This window comes from Ambystoma mexicanum, chromosome 3q (genome assembly GCF_040938575.1).
Source record: "Ambystoma mexicanum isolate Mex_15411 chromosome 3q, UKY_AmexF1_1, whole genome shotgun sequence".
Taxonomy (NCBI): Eukaryota; Metazoa; Chordata; class Amphibia; order Caudata; family Ambystomatidae; genus Ambystoma; species Ambystoma mexicanum.
This window is the reverse complement of record NC_090926.1, coordinates 1,146,538,633-1,146,563,177: the sequence shown is the minus strand read 5'-3', so window position 1 is coordinate 1,146,563,177 and position 24,545 is coordinate 1,146,538,633. Positions and strand designations below refer to the sequence as shown.

The following is a 24,545-nucleotide window of genomic DNA, read 5'->3' as shown; positions in this document are numbered from 1 at the left end:
CTTATGTAATGCAGAAGGTTGTTTATTATAACCATTGCATTATAAATAAATAACATTTCCTTTGAGTGGAGTCCAACTGCCAGCTCCGCCTCCATGGAACTCCGCCCCTCGGAAATCCGCCCCTACCTCCAAACTCCACCACAGCCCTTGTGGGATCCCTTTAAATGTTTCCATTTCCACCACTGGTTGTGGCTGCTCATTCACTCATCGTAAATTCCGGCTCAGACCTCAGTGGGAGTGTCTGTTGAGGCAGTTAAAGGGTGAGGCTCTCTGAAAATGTCAGAATCAAGTGCCAAGCCAGGAGTATTTGCAGACCTTGGTGCATGTGGTGTGCACTCAGGGTGCCACAAAGGGAGGTAACTTGTCATTGGTGAAGAGGGGCGCAGACTCATTTTGAATGGCAGTTTCTGCTGGACCGCCTGTGGCTGCCAGGGGCGTGGACTACTTACCAAGAACTTGAATAACATGAGCTGTAGTCGGACTAGTATACGTTGAAGGTTGGAATGGGCAACTGGTGGGAGCCGGCAAATGGCCGTTGACCGGAGACGGAATTCATCTGCGAGCGGCAGTTAGAGTCCGGTATAAGGGGCGGGGCTTAATTGTGAGCGACAAGGAGAGGCATTCTGCTTGCATTCAGTTGTAGGGCGGGCACAAGGATGACCTCTCCGAAACCCGGTCGCAGGCTGCGGAGAGATGATATTAGAAACCTTGAGTGGCAAGGGCGGCGCTCAATAACCTACGAAAGCAGGCGGGACAAATGTTTGACTGGCAGGGGGAGGGCCACTGGAAAGCGGGCGGGCCAGGTTCCGGAGTGACAGTGAGCGGAGCGCGAGTGGCCGGTGACAGTGGGCGGGGCATCTCTGTGAGTGGCAGGAGGCGGTGGTTGGCTGGGAAGTCGGACGGGTCACTAGGCGGCCGCTGGGAGAGCCTGGGGCTCTGGCAAGTGATGGCGGGGCTGTGCCAGCGGTGACCGGAGCAGAGAGCTGGAACCGGAGAAGGACGCCGAAGAGGAGATGGCCAACGACTCCGTGCTGGTGAGAGACTGACCCCTGCCCCCCCCCGCGCCCCCAGTCCTAAAGCTGCGTAAAACATGAAACACTTCCTAGAGAGAGCGCGGGCGTCTAGAGAGTACACACTCCCCGCAGAGGGCGGTAGACCCTCACATAGGACCCCACTGGGAGTTCCCAGAGATAGGCGACCCTTCCCGGCAGCACGCACCACCAGACGAGAGAGAGACCATTCCCCAAAGATAACCTTACAACCCCCTCTTCCCCCAAATAGATTGGCACTCCCAGGTGCAGCTTGGTCCAATAAAAGGCACTTACCCCTAGAAAGAGATTCCCTGCCGTGCCGATAGATCCTCCCCACGCCCAGAAGGGAGGCTACCCCAATACCCAGGGAGGCCCTTAACATGAGAGCACCTCCCCAGGGCTAGTGTCCCAGAGTAGACACTAAACAAAGCGAGAAGCTGCCCCCACGCCCCTTTAAGGAAAGTACTGCAGGGAGAGGGTGGGAAACTTGCTAGGAGAGGGAAAGACTCCTTCCTAGAAACTGCTGGCACAAATGCACTGCCCCAGTAAAGTGTTAGAACACAAAAACTGTTCACCCCCACCCCCTCGACCCCCCCCCCTGCCCACCTCGGAGAATGTGGCCAGTCCAGAAAAAGAGATCTCCCCCAGAAAAAGAGATCGTGCCAATCGCGTGTAGTTTCTCCAAAAAAGGGAGTGGTAGATTGTTCCCAGAGGGAGGACGGGAGACAACAATGAGAGAGAGAGAAATAAACACAGTCCTTTGGTGAAAGTGACAGTTAACCTTTCGCCCCCTGACAGGGAGTGCATGTCCTTGCTACATCTGCAATCCTCCTCACTCCCCATCACGATGGAGAGATCTTCTCCGGGTAAGAGGTATCACTACAGAGGGGGAGTTTTTTGTTGTTGTAGTTGAGGTAGTAGCCCCTAATAGAAGGTCCACCTTCTGCATACAGTGCACAGGCTGTCTACACATAAAGGTGCTGTACCCCGAAACCTCTTGTCACTGGTGCTTCCGTTTCCCTTACATTAACTGAAGTTCCTTCCCTTCAGGAATTCCCTCCCCACATCCTGTCTCCAGGCATCCATCCGTGCTTTGGTGTTGTGGCCTCTACCATTCACGCAGCGATCCGTGCTTCAAACATGTGGGTCTCTACTTCCCATGCGAACTTCTGTGTTTAGGGCATGGGGGCCTCCATCACCCAAGCAGCCATCTGTGCACTAGACTGAGGAGGACCGTCGCGAACCAAGCAGCCATCCATGCTTCAGACAGAGGGGTTCCTCCACCACCCATGCATTCGTCTGTGCTTTGGACTTGGGGGCCACCACACCCACGCACTCATCCATGCTTTGGACGTGGGGGCCTCCACCCCCCATGTGGCCATCAATGCTTCAGACGGAGAGGGGCCTCCACCAACCATGCAGCCATCTGTGCTTCCGAAGGGGGAGTGCCTCCACCAACCATGCAGCCATCTGTGCTTCCGGCGGGGGAGTGCCTCCACCAACCATGCAGCCATCCGTTCTTCAGACGGAGAGGGGCCTCCACCAACCATGCAGCCATCTGTGCTTCCGGCGGGGGAGTGCCTCCACCAACCATGCAGCCATCCGTTCTTCAGACGGAGAGGGGCCTCCACCAACCATGCAGCCATCCCTGCTTCAGACAGAGAGGGGCATCCACCAACCATGTAGTCATCCGTGCTTCAGACAGAGAGGGTCCTCCACCAACCATGCAGCCATCTGTGCTTTCAATGAGGGGTGGGCCTCCACCAGCCATGCAGCCATCTGTGCTTCCAGTGGGGGAGGGCCTCCACCAACCATGCAGCCATCTGTGCTTCCGGTGGGGGGAGTGCCTCCACCAACCATGCATCCATCCGTGCTTCAGACGGAGAGGGGCCTCCACCAACCATGCAGCCATCCGTGCTTTCAATGAGGGGAGGGCCTCCACCAGCCATGCAGCCTTCCGACCGGGGAGCGCCTCCACCAACCATGCAGGCATCCATGAATCAGATGGAGGAGTTCCTCTACCAATGATTCAGCCATCTGTGGTTCTGACAGGGGCGCGGGAGGTCCTCCACCAACCATGCAGCCATTTGCGCTTCAGACAGAGGAGGGGCCTCGACCAATCACACAGCTGTCCGTGCTTCAGATGTGGGGGCTCTACACCAACCACACAGCAATACATGCTTCAGAACGGAGGGCCTCTAGTAGCCTGAGGCCTCCCCCCAATCATGCTGTCATCCGTGCTTCAGACGGGGGAGGACCTCCACCAACTATGCAGCCATCCACACTTCGGACAGGGTGGGGGGGTTGTATCCACCAACAATGCAGGCATTTGTGCTTTACAGGGGTGGGCATGACCAACCATGCAGCCACCTGTGTTTGAGACTGTCAAAGCTTCAACCAACCATGCAGCTATGCATGCTTCAGACTGGGGACAGTCCACGAATCACACAGCCAGCCGTGCTTTGGACTGAGATGTTGCCTCCACCAACCATGCAGCAATCTGTGCTTCTGTCTGAGGTGGTCCTCGCGCATCCAGTCACCAGTGCTTTCCTACAGGACACCCTATTGTCCTGTGCTAAGGACTGGAGTGGGGGCCCAGCCATCCGTGCTTTGGGCCAAAGAGGGCCCTCCTCCACTTAACCATCCGGGATTTGGACCGGGCTGCCTCATCCCCCCCCCCCCCCCCCCCATGCTTCAGACGGGGCAGCCTCCACCACCCAGCCATCGGCCTCTCACGCAGTGGATGTCCCAGCTTTACATGCCTTAGGCAGTGGCTCTAACCTGATGGCATCTTCCAGCACAAGATTGCAGTGAAGGCGTCCCATACCCAAACCGATGCCAACGACAATCCACTGACCTCGCTTTCAGAAGCCCTATGCCCTGTGGACATGCATATAATGCTTCCATGGGTGCCATCCCTAACACACATCTGCAGCCATTCCTTTAACGGGTACCATTTCCTGCAGAAACGCATCCCATCCCCTGCACATAAAATGAACCATTCACCTGCTCCCAATTAGGGCCATCCTTTCGCTCCCCCTCTAGGGGTGCTCTTGACACATCCCTCATATAGGGCAATGTCCGCTGTAGACATAACTAGCTATATTCCTCAAACGGCGCAAATAATTCATGCAAACACAGTTGTATCCCTCTAATTAGGCATCATTACCTTCAAGTGTGTGTGTGTGTGTATATATATATATATATATATATATATATATATATATATATATATATATATATATATATATATATATATATATATATATACAGATACAGCTGCACCACTCCTCTTGGAGGACCAAACTGCAGACGGCCACTGCTATAGCCTTCCCAGGGCACAGTCTGCTGCATACAAATTGCTATCATCCTCTTCCCTGTACAGGTGTCATTCCATACAGACAAAAATACTCCCGCAGTTCACGGGCCCTACACGGCTATCCGCTACTGTATTGTCACCATACCCATCTATACAAGTACCAATGCTTTAACTCCTAAAGCCCCCATTAGCAATTCAGTGTTAATGCTAAAATCGTTGATTTTAAGTACTGCATGTTTTCAAATCCAAATGTATAATTGGGTGTTATTTCATGGGTTATTTACCACATTTGATAACTAGAAAAGTATGACATAGGGTAAATGTGTTATTTACAAAAGCCTTTTACAGTGGCGCATTCCCATTGAAAAACGCTTTGTAAACCAGGTACAATGTGGACACCATGCAGAGAACATTGCATGCGATCCCAACTCCTTTTAAAGTGATATTTAAAATGCCACATGTTTACTGTTGCTGCATACTCTTACACGTTATTGTTTAATTTTGTTTGTTTTTAATGTTTGTTCAAATATCTTTGAATACATCTGGAGATTTTTTTATATTTGAAATGCCTCCGTTTTACCTAAAATGAGACTTTGCATTGCATGTCGAACTTCGTATTTGCACTTGTCACTGTTAAATCGACGCGCGTTTATACTGTGTCCATCGCCACCGCAGTGGTTTTACGGTTAAGAGGCTTGCCAGAACAGTGGCGTATTGTGGTCCCACCTGGGGTAAACCAGACTGTGGTCTGTTGGGAAAACTGAGAAGACAAACGGAAAAGAGTAGTGGGAGTAGAATACACGCAAAATAGAACGAACAAGCGGAGAGGGCAATGGGCTAAGGGCAAAAGGTGCACGATTGTGCTAGTAGCTTAAACAGATGTCATTCAGGCGAAAGGGGAATAAGCCTCCCCACCGTGATGCCGAGCAATTCTCTGTGAAGGCAGTTGATTACACGTGTTGCATTAATTACATGGTACTAGAATTGGTGCATGACTGTGTGATGGATCTGAGATGTGCTGAAGATGGCCCAATGTGTCATTAAAGGTCTGTTGCATGCAACACTGCTGTAATTGGTACGAGTTTGCAACACACGTGTGCCTTTTTAGAAAAGGTATAAGATGTTTACGTCTATGACAGCAGACTTCTTTTGCTTGAACTCGCATTGTAGTTGGGTGCTTTTTGCCCCTTCGAACGTTATGCATATTGGTTGAGCATTTGCCCAGTGTCGTGGCATACTTGAATCTGATCTCCATTCCCAACTGTGGTGACTTACTGGAAAGGAGATGGCCATGCTTTGCTGTTAAAACAGACCATGGCAAAGGATGGCTGGGTCTATGTTGCACTGGTACAGCACTTGCTGGGTGTCATGTTGGTTCTTGTGCTTTGAACGACTTGTACCTCTTAGCAGTCTCCAGTAGAAGCAAACTGGCCAGCAAGGAAATAGATGTTCATTGGTCAGAGAAAGGACATTGGTTGCTGGGGAAATGTCGACCAGGTGCCAGGCTCCTCCCCATCCCTACAGGCTTTTCGGGGTCCCCTTCCTTGTAGCTCTGCAGGCCATGAACAATAGGTAGGCTCTAGCATGGCTGCCGAATCGCCATCCTGGCCCCAAAGTGTAAACTGGTTGTAGGTAATGCAGTATACAGAGTTAAGGGAAATGGCTAGGGATTGGGTGCCATCATCTTTAAAAGGGTACAGACTTGCTTCCCCCACCTTGTCCCACAGATTAAGGCCATTTTCCATTCTTGCCCCAACACTACAACATTTCCCCCCCTAGATGGAATCTGCCACCTCTCTGGGCATTTCTAAAACAACATTCTAATGTCCTCTTGTCTCTATGGCATTGATTAGCACTCTCCGCCATGGTCAACTTCGCGTGCACAAAGCATTATGGTCACTCTTGGGGTTCCAGGATGCTAATCGACAATATTTAATGTAACGTTAATGAGCTTCATTTGATGCCTTCACTCCCTGCCCGCTCTCCCAATCTCTGTTTTTGTTTTTTCTTACCATCGACTTCTTAACTACTTTTGTGGATGTGACGTCTGTGTCACATCCACAGACGAATTTTCCGGACAGACCTCTGTTTAAAATGCTTAGCAAATACATTACCTTAAAGTAAACAATATAATAGGTGTGGTCTGTCTCTGCGTTTTAGCAGCAAACTTAGAGCGGGTGCCGCCCAAGGCATAGGAGCTTGGAAATCGCCTAGCTGAGCCTACCAATCTGTTAGTGCTCTTAATGTGAATTAACTTGACTGCTTTCCTGTTACTCAACACATGGCGTTCGATGGCTTTTCATATTGTTCTGTGTCTTTAAAACCCTTTTGTGACTCGCAAATAGAGCCATGGCAGATTTGTCATGCCCGTCAATTTGTGGCTCTTTGTTACATTATCGTGTTAATCCAAGTATACATAAAAGCACCACTGATGTGTTTGGAAATGACGTGTATTCACGTGATTGAGTGAACGGTGGAGATGTGGGAGGAGGTGCATTGTTGATATTGGAGATCTTCAGTCAAAGGTTTTGTTGTTACTCTTTGACATGTGTGTTGGTAATACTCCTCGTTGACTTTGTGAAAGAGCCTCTTTTGATGATCATTGTTGTCCAATAACCTTTTCTGTTTTCTAGTAAGTTTATTTGGCCTTAGTGTGATAAATTAGAAATGATCCATACATTTTTAACCTAACCAAGGGAATTCATTTCCTGAAATGTTGCATTGGGTTATGTAGGGGATAAGGATTGTTGTAGAGTTGCAGTAACATTGTAAAGCATTTAAAATGGCTGAAATGGAGTGATTAATCTACAGAGATTAAAAAGGCGTGTGTCTTTTCCTGTTTTGCAAAGGAATGTTATCTTATGGAGAGAGACTCTTTTCAACCGGATTTTTGTGTGAAGTTCTCCAGCATGTGGGAGAAGATTCCTTTAAAGTGATCGTTGGCCATGTTGGCGAGTGATGTTAGAATTTGCAGCATCCTTTTACAGACCTAGGAACCTTGTGGGCTGGAGTATGCACCCTATAATTGGGGCTGTGCTTCTGTTTTGTGTTGGTTCAGAGTTTCACTTGCAGCATTTCTTGTTTGTCTGCTCCATACCCATTTTACATCTTTTGTGCACCATAATGGTGAGGTCCTTATTAAAAGGCCCAGATTTCATAGTTCTACATTGTTCTTCCAGGCAATCCGGTCGTTAGGTGCTGCACCAAGTATTATTAAAATCACAGCCGGGGTGTATTTTTGAGTCATAAGTCTGCATACCAATTTGGAGAGTCCTCTTGGAGAGAAGCCAAAACTATAAACACTGATTAATATCAAAATACTTCACTGTATGGCTTAGTTTGTTTTGGGTGCTACTTTTCCAAAAAAACATAAGTCACGTAACTATATCAGCATTGGCCCAATCGTAAAAATCCAATTTCATAATTGATGGACATGGCTCCAGTATTTGACCTATCACACTCTCATATTTCCCTTTCCTATGTCATAACGAGTGAAGCTACATCCCATCTTGCTTTAACCAAAAACAGCTTCTGGTCTTACCTGTTAAAGTTAGTCACCGGGGTGCAAAACATGACCTTCCTTCCACAAAATAGAAGCTATGCCCCGATAGAAGCCTTGCTGGTGCTTGTTTGTTAGAAAAGGCTCAGAATACAAAATCTGCCCCCTCTCTGGCCAGTTTTGATGGCTGGACTGGAGTCTAGCTATTACAGAAGGTACAGCCTTAGCCGACAGTAGCCTTGCAGTGCCTACTTAATTTGACCCAAATCGGCGCAATTAGTTCTAGCTAACGTCGAGTTGCCCAGGTCCTTGCCCACCTGTATCATTCTATATAAATATCATGCAGGGGAGTTGCTAGGTCTGGATAAGACCCGGGGCTATGCTGTTGTCGGAACTGTTGGGACTGGGGGCTAGCTAGCCTTTTGGCTGTAGCTCCTGAGATTCTATCTGGGGCTACAACCAAAAGACCAGGGGCTATAGCCCCCTTGCCCCCCCCTAGCAACGCCTCTGATATCATGCAATGCCATCGGAAGTGGTGCTTTCAGAGGGCAAGAAAGACCCATGTGTATCACCTTAGCATTGGCGAAAGGTGTGTCCCATGACAATGGCCTCCCAGGCGGCACACACCAGTACCTAGGTTTCAACTTTTTACTTGTGGCCCAAACATGTCGTGCAATCCAGAGCACTGGCCAAACAGGCTGTGGGGAGTTATGCAAATGTGCCTTTTTTTGGTGTATTCCAACTGTGTATACCATCCCAGCTTACCCTGGGCGAAGTAGTGAAGCGCCACTGCCAGGGGGGATCCCTCAGAGTTACTGGGTGCAGTTCCATTTCCTCATTTTTCTCCCACGTGCTACTAAAAGTTGCACTGCAGCTGTCCTGTGACACGTGCTCTTGGTGGTGTATTTTTTTCCCCTGCACTTCCTCATGAGGCGCCTTGGATAATGCTCAGCACTTTCACACTTCCCCTGTTTCCGGGTGTTGGAGAGAGCATGCAAGCTCTCTCATCTGAACAGGAAAGGGTGATTTCAGGAGGGAGGAGTGTTTTCATTTGGGGGGCTGACGTAGCTAGCAGTCCCTCTTTCCGTGCATTTTGTGATTTCGAGCCGGACATTTCAGTCCTTCTTTCGTTGCATTTTTGGTGTGGGTGGGGGTTGTCTGAAGACTGGGTGCATGCCCTAGATTACCAAAGCCTCTTAACACAAATCCATGCCATGCACAGTCCCCGCGTGATACTGGACATTTTTTCATCTGTTCTGAGACCTGAAATAGCGCGCGGCGCTGGATGTAAAGCAGATTATTTACATGAGCCAGAAATCCGGGCCTGTGCAGCTGTTCGGCCTCAGGAGTCAGGCTGCGGGTGACGTCTTTGCACGTGACGCCGCCAGCCAGGACGTGGGGTTCGGAAGGGCATTCGCAAGGGTTCTGTGCATCCAAGTACGCGGGCGTGTGCGCTATCTAAGAAGGAAGGAGGGAGGGTGAGTGGGCACGAGCTGCATCCATCCTGCAACATCTCGCGACACATCCCTGCGGCGTTTGGCGATTCCGGATTGGTGCAGGGCTGCCACTCCCTCCGATCATGGACATCCAGCGCCTGTAACAATTGCAACAAAAAGTCCTGTCGCAGCATTTGAGCATTGTTGTGTTTGTAACAGTTGTCATTGTCTTGTGTGTGTCGTGTTCATACAGTCTGTTAACTTCATTTTCCTCTCATTCTATCTTCCTCCTGTTCTCCTGTCCTTGTCTCTCTCTCTCTCCTTCCTTCCCTCCTGCTGGCTTCCTCCCTTCTTCACTGCCTCCATCGGACGGTGGCCGATTGCTTTGAGAAAACTTGTCCGCTAGATAGGAGGGTGGTCGGACAGCTTGCTACACAGCTGATGGCAGGGCAGATCTGTGGACTGACTGGCATTGGGTGCTGCAGAGTGTACAAGGTATAGCTGCTTTCAAATCTCTTTTCTACGCTAGTGACCGGACTTAAGGAACATAACACTTTGCGCTTTTGTGAGTGTGTCTGCCAGATATTACGTTCTTGGGCTTCGGGGATTAGGCTTTTGGGTCTGTAAACCCCTTGGGAGTATTCGCAGGCCATGTGCCAAGTGAAATGGACGACCCCCAGTTCTTCCGATGTGCACAGGGGTGGGTATTCCGATCTAAAATACCCGGGGTGACGGCGTGTACCCTACACGCCGTCACCCCGGGTATTTTAGAGCCCATTTTAGAGGCAATGTGTAAAACGAGAACGTTTTGGAATTGAACCCGGGGATTCGAACCTGCGTCATAGAACCATGTGAAAAATGTCACATTTCGGTACTGCACTAACCAGGGAAAACATTGGCATTGATTGTTGGGGTTTAAACCATGCACCAAATGTTGCATCGACATTATTAGAAGAAAATATCCTCTCTCGGTTTTTTGCGTGCGTTTATTATATTAAAGGCAAATGCTCATTTGTCCTGTGGAATTTGTATGGTTAGGCAAAGCCAATTCTTGGAATTCGCATATGTTCCAAGAATTGAAAAGAAGTGCCCTTGATATTCTAATTTATGGGGACGTCACAGCCGATTTCGTACGTCAGCGTCCACCCACGTTTTTTGTTGGAGGGCTTGACCCCTGTGTCAGGCATCGAAGATCCATTTGGCAAATTAGCTGGTCAATATGATGCTAGTTTGCGATTGACGTTTTCGGTAGGTTCCCAGAGCTTTCGAGATTTCATTTATTTATTATTTTACTGTAGCAGCCGATTTGGGCGAGTTGCCAGTAACTTGAAAGAATCACTTTGAAGCCATATACCCTAATGGACTTGATGCGATCGAATGCACAAGGACGGGAATGTTGAAGGCACGGCTTGCGTCAGCGACACTGCAGAGCACTCAGCCTGCTCTTTTCTTGTTTGTCAATGCCACCAAGGAGCCGAGCATGCTGCAAGCTCCCACCCAAAGGGCATGATACAGCTGGATTGGAAACACTCCCTCAAGAGCTGAACAACTCCAATGGGGAAAGTTCAGCCCGACTGATACAAGGAGTTACATGTGTAAGAGAGTAGGCAGGGATGAGCCGCTAAAGTGTGTCCGTCCGTCCGTCCGTCCGAGCACAAAAGTGCTGAAGGAGATTATGAACATCATGCAGGAAGGTCGGGTATATTCCCGGGGAAGGTGGCTCCAGGGTAATGGGTCCTGGCATGGGAACCGTTGACAATGAAGTCTCAGGAAGAACTTAAAGAAGGCCTTGACGAAAAGGGCGCTGTGTGCATCAGACCACTTTCTATTGGGGGAGACGACACGATTCCTAGGGGCTTAGGGACATGCAAAAGCAAGTCATCCTGGGTTAAGAGCAATGTGGAAAATCGTGTTGGTAAACGAGCACAGAGGATGTACCCAACAGTCCAGAGCGGCCATCGTGCCTGCTATGTGTTAACGTAGAATGGGACCAATCAGCGTGTTCGATATCTATCTCTAGCTCTTTTAGGCCTTGCATAGCTAATAATATCATCACAAACCTGTAGACAATTTGAGGGGGCTATTTATTTATTTATTTATTTTTAAGGACATACCATGAACTATCTCAACACGGTGAAGTTTACTGAAAATAACAGCTCATGCTCAAGTATATAGCTCCCCTAATTGCTGTTTTATGTCACTGGTCATCTTGTGAAATCTGCCCTTTGTGTTGTTCATGTTTAGACCGTCTTCTCTTTGGCCAGTAGTCTGTTTTGCCAGAGCCATCATATGCTGCACAGCTCTACCTTTTTGTATGCAATACTCCCGAGAGTCGGAGACACTGTGAAAAGTTGCGTGCACAGTGTGTCTAAATGAAGGATTTCTCCACTGTAGAATGACTCGGCGTCTTTCTCTGCACTTTCAAACCCCAGCCTTGTGTGTGTAATCCTTCCTAGGATGAGTAGTGGAATAAAGGGGAAAGCAAACCTTGGGTAAGAAAACTATCAGTATAGAGGAACCTTCCTGTGCGATTGTTTGCCAGTTCCTGTCTAAAGATGAGTGTTCTCTTTGTACATCACCCTATTATCCCCATAAGTGACACTTCAGAGATTGGTCCTTGCCACGACGTCACAGAAGTCTGTCACTGCTGTGCCTTTGTCTGTTGTGACAAACTGGGAATGCAAGCTCGCAAGAAAAACTATTTTAAATGGTGGGAAAATTGGTGTCTCTTAAAGCACACTTTTTGTGAAACATTCTTTAATATACCATGCAGGTTACAATCCTTTTAGTAAGGAAAGGCATGATCTATTAGATGCCAAGTCACCAACATTACATTTTCCAACGCAGTCTCCTAATGCCTTTGCCCAATAAATGCCAGTACTCTTAGTGTAAAAAACCTTCTGTCAGTGCCCATACATGTCCATGCTGTCTGACGAACTTACACGTTTTCTTTGCTCGTAATGCCCATAACAACACTATAATACTTGTCCATGCTGGGTCTGCCAATATATACCAGTATCTCCATGTAAGAACCTACTCCTTTAGGCTTTGCCTTTTTAATTCCTGTAAATAAAAGCCATTCCACAGTAATAGCCTATAGATCCTACTAAGGTATTATAGCTCAGTTTCATGCTGTGCAACTAAAACTATAACAATGCCCTTTTAGCAATATCCTGATCCTGCCCCAATTGCAGCCATCTCTGGAGACAATTGAGAACTATTAACAGTAGGATTCTATCCCCAACGACGTCCTGATTGGTCATCTGCACGCTGACTCAGTGAGTACTCGTATGTATGTACCGCAACAAGTACAATTTGCCAACTTATTTTAAATATGAACATACAATTAACTACTGCCCAATTACTATTTACGACATGACTTACTATTCTTCCTTATGTTGCACTGTATTAGCATGTCCGTATCTGCATAGCCACTCACATCCATTTACTTTATAATTGAACCAGCCTATTTGACACTTTGCTTATGTCTTCATTTAGTACTCTAAATCGTATCCTACATGCTGACTGTGCACCTAGGAAGTTTTACAAGTAACGTACGTTATCACTGCTCTAAGACTATTGTTGTATCTACTACCTGTAATGAATCAAACTATCATCATTGCTAGCTTTAGCCTATTAGCATGACTACCCACCATACCACTCTGTAGCCACCACGTCGACTCACTTCAGTCTACCCGTACTAAAGAGCCGTAGCTATTGTGACCCTAGTTAACAACTCCTAGCACAGCCAAACCTCTACCAGATAATCAGACGCAAGTCCACATCTTGACCTTCTATCCTAGGAGAGGCCAAACCTGCCTCCATCTTATAGATAAGTAAACCAAGTGGGTCCTTGCTTAACATGCTCACGTTCACCACTAACATTAGCCCTACAAATCTTCTATCCTTATTTTGCTAGGGGCATACATTACCCTGATCTTCGGGAGAATTCTCATTTTATGGCTAATTTCCCTTACCTATAGAGTTCCCCCAGCAGCTTTGCTGGATTTGAAGGGTTTGTTTCTTTTTACCTGCTAAGAGTGAGACTCTTTTTTTCCCACTCTTAGGCATTTTTGCTATGTGTGTTCTAGGCTATGTTTGTGTTTAATGCCTATGGGATCTTTCTCAACCCCATAGGAACCATCTTTACTCACACATGTTACACTGCACCCTCAGTGCAGTGACACAGGGGTGTCGTAGCGACCCCCAAACATAGACTACATACTCTGGGGCTGACTACTGTCTCCCAAGGCATGTTAAGTCCCCATTGACTTTACTAGTCGAATCCTATGAACTAAACCAGTACAACCCATCTTACTATGGAGGTCCTGGAAGGGGTTAATAGTTTTTTCCCTATGTTCATTTTCGAGAGGGTACCGTGCAGTCCCTCTCTCAAAAGTTTCTGGCTGGTGGCAGAGGTTACTACCATAAATATTCCACCGCGAATATTTCCCTATGGGATTTTCCCATTGTTCTAGGCTACAACATTTTCTGACAGCCTCTAACATACCACTGGTGTATTTTAATATTAACTTTACTTCGGTAGGTTTTTATTGCCAGAACTCTAATATAACTTCTTTCTCGTGTCTTTCTCTATACTCCTGACCTAGGCCGGGGATCTTTTGTTCGTCCTTTTGGCGGGCTTCTGCCGAGAAGCCCTCCTTTCGGTACCACTGAGTCTGGAGTGGGTCCATTGAGTGGGAGTAGGACCCCTGGACAGGGTTGCCTCAGCAACCCATGTCGCACTCTATCCTGATAGGCTGGAGGGTCTCCCGCCAAGATGACCACTCCACTGTGTGAGTGACAGCTAGGCTGTATGAATGTGGATCTTTTTGCATAAAAGCAGGGTCCTGAGGACTGGAAGAGCAAGACGTTGCCACTGGAACTAAGAAGCCGAAGAGGAGAGAAGCCAAAGACATCTGCAATGACTGAACCACCGGTGAAGTCCTGCTGCAGCGGCTCACCACTTTTCTCCACACGACGAGAGAAGATCTTCATCTGCAAGAGCCTTCTTCCCTTGAGCTGGTGGGGCCACCCAGTTTGCCAATCGCCTTCCTGGACCTGCCCTGGTCGAATCTCTCGTACCCTGTACTCGGAGGCCGGATAGCCAGGCACCAGTCCACCCGGACCGCGATTTAAAGGAGCATACCTTTTTATTAGTCGGGCAGCACCGCAGCTGGTTTCATCCCTGGGTAGTGCAGTAACCTTCCTCCACGACGAGAGTCTCTTGCGCTGCTGGATCACCCAAACTGCAGGAACAACCGCCACCGCAGGAGCCATTTCTCCATATTAAGGTACATTGTTCCGCCAGGCCGCCCTTTCTTCCTGGTAGCACTAAAGGTGTTTTAAATCCTTTACCTACATGTTGTGTGGCCGCCCCTCTCTCTTAACATTGTCTTTCGCTTTCTGCATCCACCTTTTCAAAATCGTTAACCAAAGACTTGACTGCAGCTACAAGAACATTTTGCTCCTGGACCCTTGCCCTGTACCACTGACTCTGGCACAGGCCTACTGACTCTGGCTACATTTGTTAGCTCTGCCTTCTTTAGATTGATTCTCACTGAGAACTGTGTTGGTGCACCTATTTCTTTTAACTACCCCTTTCTTCTCATCCTTAAACATTGTGAAATGCCAGTTTGCTCAGTTTTCAATTTAAGTATTGCCTATACTGATGCACTGCCTTGCTGAACTGGTTCACAAACTTATGGAAAGTGTTGCTAGGGTGTATAAGAAACTATTTCTAGATAACTTGTGTTTTCCCTCCCTTGTGAGGAATTGTTAGAGGATCCCTTGTGTGTAGTTGTCACTGTGCCGTTTTGCTCAGTTTTCACTCTGGTTCACTTGGTCTACAATTTAACTTGGGAGTGTGTATATTTTTCATTTGACTTGATTTAATTTGCTTGATGACTGTGATACATGTGTTTTATTAGAAGTGTATAAAAGGCATATATATCTACTTTTTAAATACAAGCTTTGGTCGGTGTTTCCTTGTTCCATTGTCTAGTGCACCTATTGTGTAACACCAGAACCATCCGCCATACTGTCCATAAGACTATACATTTCAGAACTAATAATAGCAACAGTATCTATCAGGCCACATCCAAACTATACATCTCTAATAATCCAAAAAGACTAGACCAATCGCCTTCACCTACCATCACCACTACACCTGCCCCTCCACTTAATGCAGCATTAATAAATGCAAGGTCACTAGTGGAACATGCCACAGACGTTGCCGACTTAATACTGGCTAACAACCTTGATTTCTTAGCCATTACAGAGTCTTGGCTGCATGAGGCAGCAGGGCCCTTGCTCTCCCTAGCTGTCCCGGATTGTTATACTATAATCAGACAAGATAGAGAAAATGTACGAGGTGGAGGAATTGCCATCATCTCTAAATCTAGCCTCTCTATGAGACTTGCCCCTTCCCAAAATGCACTCTCCTGTGAAACCCTCACAGCAAAACTCCCTAAACTCCTAGACATTAACCATTCACCTTATCTATAGGCCCCTCGGCTCCATTGGAAAATTTGAGGAGGATATTCATACTCTTCTATCCAACAACCTTAAAACTACGTCTCAACTATTAGATTTGAGAGACTACAACCTGGGCTTCAATTACCCATTAAACATGCTACTGCCAATTTTAATACTCTATCCGAACTAGGCCTATCCCAAAACATTAGCGAGCCCACCCACGCCAAAGGGGGAACCCTCGACTGGGTGGCGGTACACAATTGCACAGCTAATATCACCTCCATCACATACTATCCCTGGACAGACCACTTTCTTCTGTCTTTCTCACTTCCTACCAGCAGACCTCGTATGTCAACAACACCTACTGCTCCTCCCTGTCTAACAAGAAACAAAAAAAACATGAGGGATAAAGGGATCCCAGCTATCCTGCCTACCCTCGATTTGCTAGAAGACAACTTTGACCCAGGCACACTTGTCAAGGAGTATGACAAAATTATGCTAACCACACTTGATACCATTGCACCCTTTAAACTTAGACCTAGCAAAGCCTAAAGCACATCTGAACAAATGGTTCACACCTCAACTCAAAGACCTCGGACTCCTAAAAAGGAGTTGTGAAAGTACATGGAGACTTCGCCCATCCGCAACTAATCTAATTAAACTTACTGAAATCTCATCCCAATACAAAAAGGATATCTTCCTTGCCAAACGCAATTCCTACAACAAACGCATCTCTAGTACTAACTCTAGTACTAAAGAATTGTTCTCCATCCTTAAGGAACTTGAATCCCCTATCATCACCCCTGAAATCTGTACCAAGGACAAAACATGGCGCTCTGACATACAACAGGCCCTCTCTGATAAAGTGACCACCCTTCAAAATAAAATATCACAAAAAAACAATCCCTTAACCGCCCACCTAACCACAGTTTTCTGAATGTCCCCTCGAAGGAAATACTGGCCAACACAAACACCCCCCGCCCCCCCCCCCGATTCAATTTCACCAAAATTTCTATCTTTGAGGCATAGAAAATAATTCTTTCACTCAAGCCCTCTAACTGCCAGAGAGACCTCTGCCCTGCTCCGCACATAAAAGACGCTGCAAGAGATCTTGCGCCTTTCATAGCCAAACTTATTAATGCCTCATTTGCTTCCGGCACCGTCCCATCCAATCTCAAACAATCATGGGTGCTCCCACTACTAAAAAAACAAACGTTGCATCCACTCATACCCACCAACTATCGCCCCATTACAACTGTACCCTTCCTGCTCCAGATCCTAGATAAAGTTGCATTTCTCCAAATTAAAAAATATCTGGAATTTCATAAACTCTTAGGAGCAAGTCAGTCGGGCTTCCGCCCACAACAGGGAACTGAGACTACCCTTATCGATTTGATGGCACAGGTCGACGAGCTGAGAGACCAGGGGAAAATGGCCCTCCTCCTACTTCTCAACCTCTCGGCTGACTTCAACCTTGTGGGTCACAAGGTCTTATGCAGACACCTGGACTTAGCTGCCAACTTTACGAAAGATGCTATAATATGGATTGAGTTCTTCTTAAGCGACAGAACCAAGAGGGTTTTTGCTCCCTCAGCGGCAGCAGACCCCATTCCTATTGCGTATGGTGCCCCCCAAGGGTCCTGTGTCGCCCCCACTCTATACAACCTATTTACCAAGCCCCTCTTCGATGATCTGGACCTTCTTGGTATCACCTACACTAATTAAACAGATGATACCCAGAAACTCCTCCTACTTTCCGGGGATTATAGAGGATTTGGCCTTGGTGAATAGGGTGTATCATCATCTAGGCATGGATGGCTACTAGTGGTCTATGCCTGAATGATGATAAAACAGAGCTTATCATTTTGGGTACCCACACTAACCTGAAAAAACTAGGACAGGATTACTCTTCCTTCATCATTGCTGGTAATCTTATTAAGGTGGCCAAGGAGGTAAAAACACTTGGTTTCTACCTCGACTCCACCCTTTCCCTAGCTAAACAAGTAAACGCCATGGCCTCTGCCACAGCCTACACATGTAAGCTGATTAGATCTGGAAAACCCTTTCTCTCGGATGACAATTGCATTACCCTGGCAAGAACCCTGATCCTATATAGGCTGGACTATTGCAATGCACTATACATTGGTGGCAACAAATCCATCACCCAAAAGATCCAAATCCTTCAAAATAATGCCCTAAGAGCAGCTCTTTGTGAGCCTAAAAGATCACATATCTCAGCGATAAGGCATCAAAAGAACTGGCTCTCTGCCCTTAACAAGATTAATTTAAAAACAGCCCCCTTGACACATAAGGCATTGAATAATGCTGCCCCCAGTTACCTCAAACAGATTTCACAGATCAACTTCCACTAGACCTTCAAGACTCAGCAATACCAACTGCATCACCATCCCTCAGATTCAAGCTATGTAAGATTGGTGGAAACCGCTTCCGCATCAAAGCTGCCCAACTATGGAACTCCCTACCACACCACATTAGAGAAGATCAATCCTATCCAAAGTTCAGACTAAGCTACATCAACTGGCTTAAGTCGAACGACATCTAATTGCCCACACCTATGTATCCCTTAACCCGGATTATACTCCAGCACCACTGCTCTCTTCCTGTATATTTGCCAGTACCTGTGTATTTTATGTATATGTACTTTGCCTTTGTATTGTGTACTAAACTGTAATTATTTGCACCTGTATATAACTGTGTGCTCTTTTTCATACTGTTCTGCCAATTATGTAACCTGTTCATCAAGCTTCACATTATCTGTACTGTTGCGCTCTGATACCCTTGGGTCTGGTGTGCATTATAAATGAATAAACTAAACAAACTAAACTAAGAAACTATGCACGCTTGCGGCACAAATGACCCCCTCTCCCCTTTCCATACAAGAACACTCGTGTTGGTTTTGTCTTTAATGCCATTACAAAAATACCATGCCATAGTAAGAACTTGACACATTCTGCACTATGTAACATCTGAGCCTGGAACACTAGAATGTAGAGCATTTCAGGTAGACTGGCAACAAGATGCACCTTCTGTTAGAATGTGCTTCTTTGGAAGCCCAGAGTAACAGAAAGGGAGCTGACCTGAATGAAGCCAGTGGGCCGTAGATGAGCTCTTAAATAAAGAAGAAAGAAACTCACCTGTCTGCTGTAACCTCGCCCCAATCACAACCCATCAAGTTAAAAAAAATACTGTGCCGCTGTAGGAAAATGTCCATGCTCCCTGCACCAGTGCCTTCCAGCCTTGCATGCACAAATTCATCAATACCCAATTACCCACCAGTCACACACCCTCTCAATCATTCACAAGTGGCACCCAGTACATTCATAGTGTATTCTCATACACACGTGCACTCACACCCATACACACCATTCCAAGGCACACATTAATACACGCACTTAAACAGATCTACTTCTAGCATGCACGCATACATATACATAGATTCTTAGCTGCTCTCCGCTCCTATCAATAAAGTGCAGGCCTTCCTATTGGGGAGTACACAGATTGCACACAAATGAGTCATCCCCCTGGGATCTCAACAGTGCAAACAATGTTTCCTGCTAAGAACCTCAGCAGGTCCTCTGTTAAGGGACCCAACTCAGCCGAATACCACAAGTAGATTTAAGTTAGATTTCTATAGTTATTTACTTGCATCAGACACCATTGTAAAAAAGGGGAAGTGCCTTGCGCCCTATCTTAGCAGCCGTCACTGCTGATATCACCGATTTAAGAACCTGTTTTTGCAGCATGGCCTTCAGCATTATTTCCTCTCGGCAGTATACTTGTGACTACCACCTCCCATCTTGGCAACAGAAAAATTTACTTGAGGCCAGTGCCAGGAATGGGCCAGAAGAAGACAGAGCGCCGCTCCAGCAAAAACATCTTGCCGGTGCCGGAGCGCCGCTCCGACCCCCAAACCCAGTTGCGAGCACTGCCTAGTCTTCTGAAAGTAGTCTGCTTGTTGAAGCGCAGGTTGCTCATGTGTTCTATAACTTCGCAGAGCGCAGCCCAAGGTTCAGGGGCTAGTGCAGAACACTACCAACTAGATCTGTTCCGAAGCTGTATTGCACGCGCAAATAACCTGTTCTACAAAGCTTTCTGAAGACCCTGCACTGGAGCCTGCCTGCAGAAACTGTGGAAGCCTCACATATAGTGAAGCAACTGCACAAACTGGAATATATGCTTTGCAGTTTACAGAAATCTCTTTATTAGGGTGAATTTTGTGACCAAGCAAAACATAACGGCCCATTATTCGCTTAAAAGGGTTTCTTACTGAATTGCTAGAGGACCTGTTCAACATTTAAAATTGAGGATATTATGATGTTACCATAATGCTCCTTGCTTTTATGCAAATCGCCAGGAGTGTGTGCTTTGAAGAGCTACTGTGTTGCAACCTGGCTGGGGTCCATGGCCCCACCCCCTCCTTCCCACAGCCCCGACCCTCCAAAGAGCTGAGAGTTCCCCTAGTACATTGTTTCCATTTCCAGCACAGCTTATGGTGACAGCAATGTGTCAAAGAAGGACAGCAATTTTAGTCACTCCACATTTGTGGTCTACCTGTCTCCCTTCAATGATCTACTCGGACCTTTGGATAGATGAAGGTATACTTGGTGTACTGTACTTATTCCTGTTGTATGGCATAAGACCACCACTTGACACGTTACACAAAAATGAATAGGCGAGTGTACATAATTAATGGCGCTGCAAACATCACATTTATAAACGCCTTTGAAATGGGAGCTTTTCAATCAAAAAAGATGAAGTTCTGGGCGCAGCTTTGGAGCTGCAAGCAGATAATCATTTGGAGTGTAGTTCATTGTGTTAAGCACACGCTGTGCATCCTAAGATTGGCGTTTAAAGCGCCAAGAATCAATTCAATTTGTGGCGTGTGCTGAAAAAGAACTCGGTGTATAGCACAGCAATGGTTCTTACTTTCGTCTAGCACGGCATTTTCGTCTTGATTACTCTTTCCGTCCATCTTTTTATTTGGAGCTGTAGTTGGTCTGCAAATTGACACCCCCTTCTTTTGAACATGTCTCCACTGACTGCCAGCTCTTTGCATGTGTAGGGAGGTGCTGGCACACACTGCTCCCTTTTCTTGGTTCAATTTCCTTTCTACATGGGAGGCGCACGCACTGCTGCTGGCTCGCCCATGTTGACCTTTAAAGTGGTCTGAAATATGCTGGCAGAGCAGAAGGAAAGGGCGGTCATCCTGGCTGGGAGACGCTCTCGCCTCCCAATCCTAACAGTTTTTGGTTTAGCCGAACAGAAGCACTGCTCTTGATGCAATCTGACCACATCCGCCGGGTTCCAGCAACATTTGTCGGCTCGCCAGACACCTCGAGTCTAAAGATGCGTGGTGCTGGTTTCCTGTACCATGCTGGATATGGCCGAGTAAGTACTGTTGGAAAGAGTTCAAGCTTTGGCCGAGAAATACATGAAAAGTGTGCTGCTAGAGGCATGCGCAGATGGTTTATTTATAGCATGTGTAACAGACAATCGATGCTCATTTGCTGGAAGGTTTGCAAGAACGCGCTTCTATTTTGTGATACATAGTTAATATACAATGAGAGGTTAGTCTTCCCCACTGCCCCGCCTGTCTCACCATTGTAGGCTATACTTGGTGTCCATCCAGCCCTGTGAAGTCTGTCTCTGTATTTTGCGTTTATTTGAGTCAGTGGAAGGTCGTTTTGAACAGAAACGCTGCTCATACTTACAGCTCAGGTCGCATCATCGGCAGGATACGGTGCTTTGCATGGGTCTGGATTGAAAGGGAATTAGTTAAACATCCAACAACGCATGCCCAACGTAATAAGGATATTCAAAAAAAGGGAATTGGTTAAACATCCAACAACGCATGCCCAACGTAATAAGGATATTCAAAAAAGGGGTATTGGTTAAACATCCAACAACGCATGCCCAACGTAATAAGGATATTCAAAAAAGGGGAATTGGTTAAACATCCAACAACGCATGCCCAACGTAATAAGGATATTCAAAAAAGGGGAATTGGTTAAACATCCAACAACGCATGCCCAACGTAAAAAGGATATTCAAAAAAGGGGAGGCCGGCAACGATGATACACAGCAAATAACATTATTTAAAGTCAGGTTGATACGTACATGTGGGAAGTTAATAGCCGGACACCTGTATTCTGTCTAATGTAAATATTCTACATCTTTTAAAGCCTATATGTATGTTATAGGGTGTTATGTTTTACAAGACTCATTCTTAGTGATTTTTTGATGTATGATGTATGGATTTTTGGTTTCCTTTTGTAAACCATATACACATTTATAAATAAAAATAAAATAGCCGGACACCAGGAATTAGTTAAAGAAACCGTTGGTATTTATTTGTGAAAAGAAAATTGAATTCAGCTTTTCTTCAGCAAATCAAAGTTGAAATGTCTATTGCAGGTTCTTTTTGGTAGTTTTGGAGCAGGGATTTTCCAGAACTTTCCTTTCTTCCCTTCTGGTCTTCAATCTAATAGGCCCAGCAGTAGTCGTATCCTTCTAAAATGAGTTCTTCCTCCTGCTAAGCAAGGAATCCAATGGGCACAATGTAACCATTTCATCTGTTTTAGTGTTTCCCCTCCCCATCCACCAACCAGCACTTCTCTCCTGGCTTTGACCAATCATCTTAGTAATTGCTGAGGTCCCGCCCCCACTCCTTCCCAACTTGTCCGCAGGCCATCATGTTGCTTTTTTCTCCACCTGTGTGGTTTCTGCCATTGTAGTCTTCCCTGCAAAGCCACAAAGCCGGCTACTCGTCCATTCCTGTTTTGGCAGTAAGTTATAACAGAGTGTTGATAGTCTGTGGCTCCATGTATTGCGAAGACGGCGACGTCCCTGAAAGTGATCCCTTGCCTGTTGAGGTTTGTTGGTGTTAAAACTGTTCACTGCTGTGCAATGACTCGGGTTAATGTTAATCAGCGGTATCCCACAATGTCTGACCATCACTAGCCTCTGCCACCTCCCCCTGGCACTCTCCCCTGCAGCCACCACTTGCTCCCTCAAGACCCAGAGCCTCCTTGTATTCCACGCTAGCCTCTACCGCCTCTCCTACATCTGACCCCAGTCTCCCTGACAGAATCTCCTCGGAGGTTGGTAGGGACCCCCGGTCTCCATCGTGAGCCCCGGTCCCATAGTAAACTTCCATCCGCGTTACATCCCGCATCCTCTTCCCTTCCTCCTCCAAGGAATCCTTCGTGGTCTCAACACAATGACAAATGTTTTTATAGTTCATGAGTAAAGTTGTGTGAAGTGAGTGAGGGAGAGGAGTAGTTCCAGTTCTGATTTCAATGCATGCATAGTGGTAGCATTTTGGATAGTTGAGGTTTGGAGTTACACTTAAGGGAAGCAAGTAGGGCAACATAGTGGAATCCGGAGGAGGCATGGGGCAACAGACACTCTAGTGAAAACTGAGAGTGGGACATTAGGGGCACAGCAATTGCATGGATACGTTTGCAGACAATTAACCACAACTTGAAGACCTAACCATGCTGCACAGAGAACCATTACACATGGAGTTCACGTGAAGAGGTCGGGCAGAAGTGGGGAAGATTGCAGACTGCAAGTGACAAAATATGAAAGAGATACCCAAAATCAGGTTAGCACACTAGTCAAGACCGCAGAGTAAAAGTGCATGCTAAATCGGCATATAATTTGAGAAGGTGGCAGATTTTCCTTATTGATTGAGTATTTACAATGCGCCTGTACACAATGTGTTTCGAGGTGCAAAATGTTGCACCTTGTTCACCAGGTTAAAGTGGGCTCTGCTGTAGTGGAGGTAACACATTGGAGGAGTTGAGGTCGCTATCAAAAGAGACCACCCAAGGCTATGAGCTTTGTGGGATGGAATGAGGAGGTAGGTCCGGGTGAGCAGAAGGTGAGACTGGGGAGTAGATCAGGTACAAAATGGTCAGAGAAGTAGAGGCCTTTGGTTTTTACTGAGTTGAGCATAAGACCTCAAAGTGCCATCCAGTGTCAGATGGCAAAGAAGCACAAGAAGAGATCTAAAAGTAGATGCCATGGGTCAAGGTGATCAAGGAATGACTAGACTTCCAATATTTAATATCTGTAGGATTCATTAAATTCACTACGATTCCCTTTAAGAATCTCCCTCACTATTGCGGCCACATTCTAGAAGGCTTTTATACATGCACTTCTCTATGTACTCCCTGAAATTTTTACCTGGACAGACAATTTAAGGGTTGCGTTTTCACTCCCTTACATGTATATACCTTAAACTCTTGAATCCGAAAATGGCCTGTTTCAGAGCAGCCTATGCAACCTCTCATCCTTCATCCAACATTGTTTGAAGAAGAAACCATCCATAGTATGGAAGCCCTAAATTTGCTACATTATGAAGTAAACCTACTTCACACTCCAGTATGCACCTAAAAGGAATAAAGGCAAACTTTGGCATTATAACCATTTTAGAGTGGAAAGACAGAATTGGTATCATCTAAATTTGTTAATGAACATGTAATTGTGCAGCAGAAATTAAGGCAGTATTAAAGATTCTTTTCAATGCAAAGAAAAAACACCTCCTGAAAGATCTCCTCTTGCAATATCCTTTCAAGAGAAATGTTCAGAGATGTAGACTAACTTGGATCTACTGGATGCTCTGATATTGACATTAAAGCGAGTCGAGAGCTCTGTGACAAAATAGCCTATTATTTTACTCCCAACGTTTAAATTCGACAATATGAATTTAAGCTCCTTATGCCATACGAAGATGTTTTCTGAAATACCGCAGCTCA

At 46.4% G+C, this 24,545-nt stretch overlaps 1 protein-coding gene across 2 annotated transcripts in view; it reads left to right on the top strand.

Annotated features, from left to right (window-relative positions):
• The first annotated feature begins 615 nt into the window (after positions 1–615).
• The window catches only part of LOC138447689 (serine/threonine-protein kinase N1-like), a 1,645,716-nt gene continuing 1,621,786 nt past the window's right edge, over positions 616–24,545 (top strand). Inside the window, exon 1 of one of the 2 annotated variants that reach the window (XM_069603964.1) lies at positions 616–1,034. Coding sequence is in view for 1 of the 2 variants with exons in the window: in XM_069603962.1 (XP_069460063.1) it covers positions 1,014–1,034 (21 nt within the window). In the remaining variant the exon portion in view is untranslated. The remainder of the gene's footprint in view (positions 1,035–24,545) is intronic. The other variant, XM_069603962.1, reaches the window with a different exon arrangement.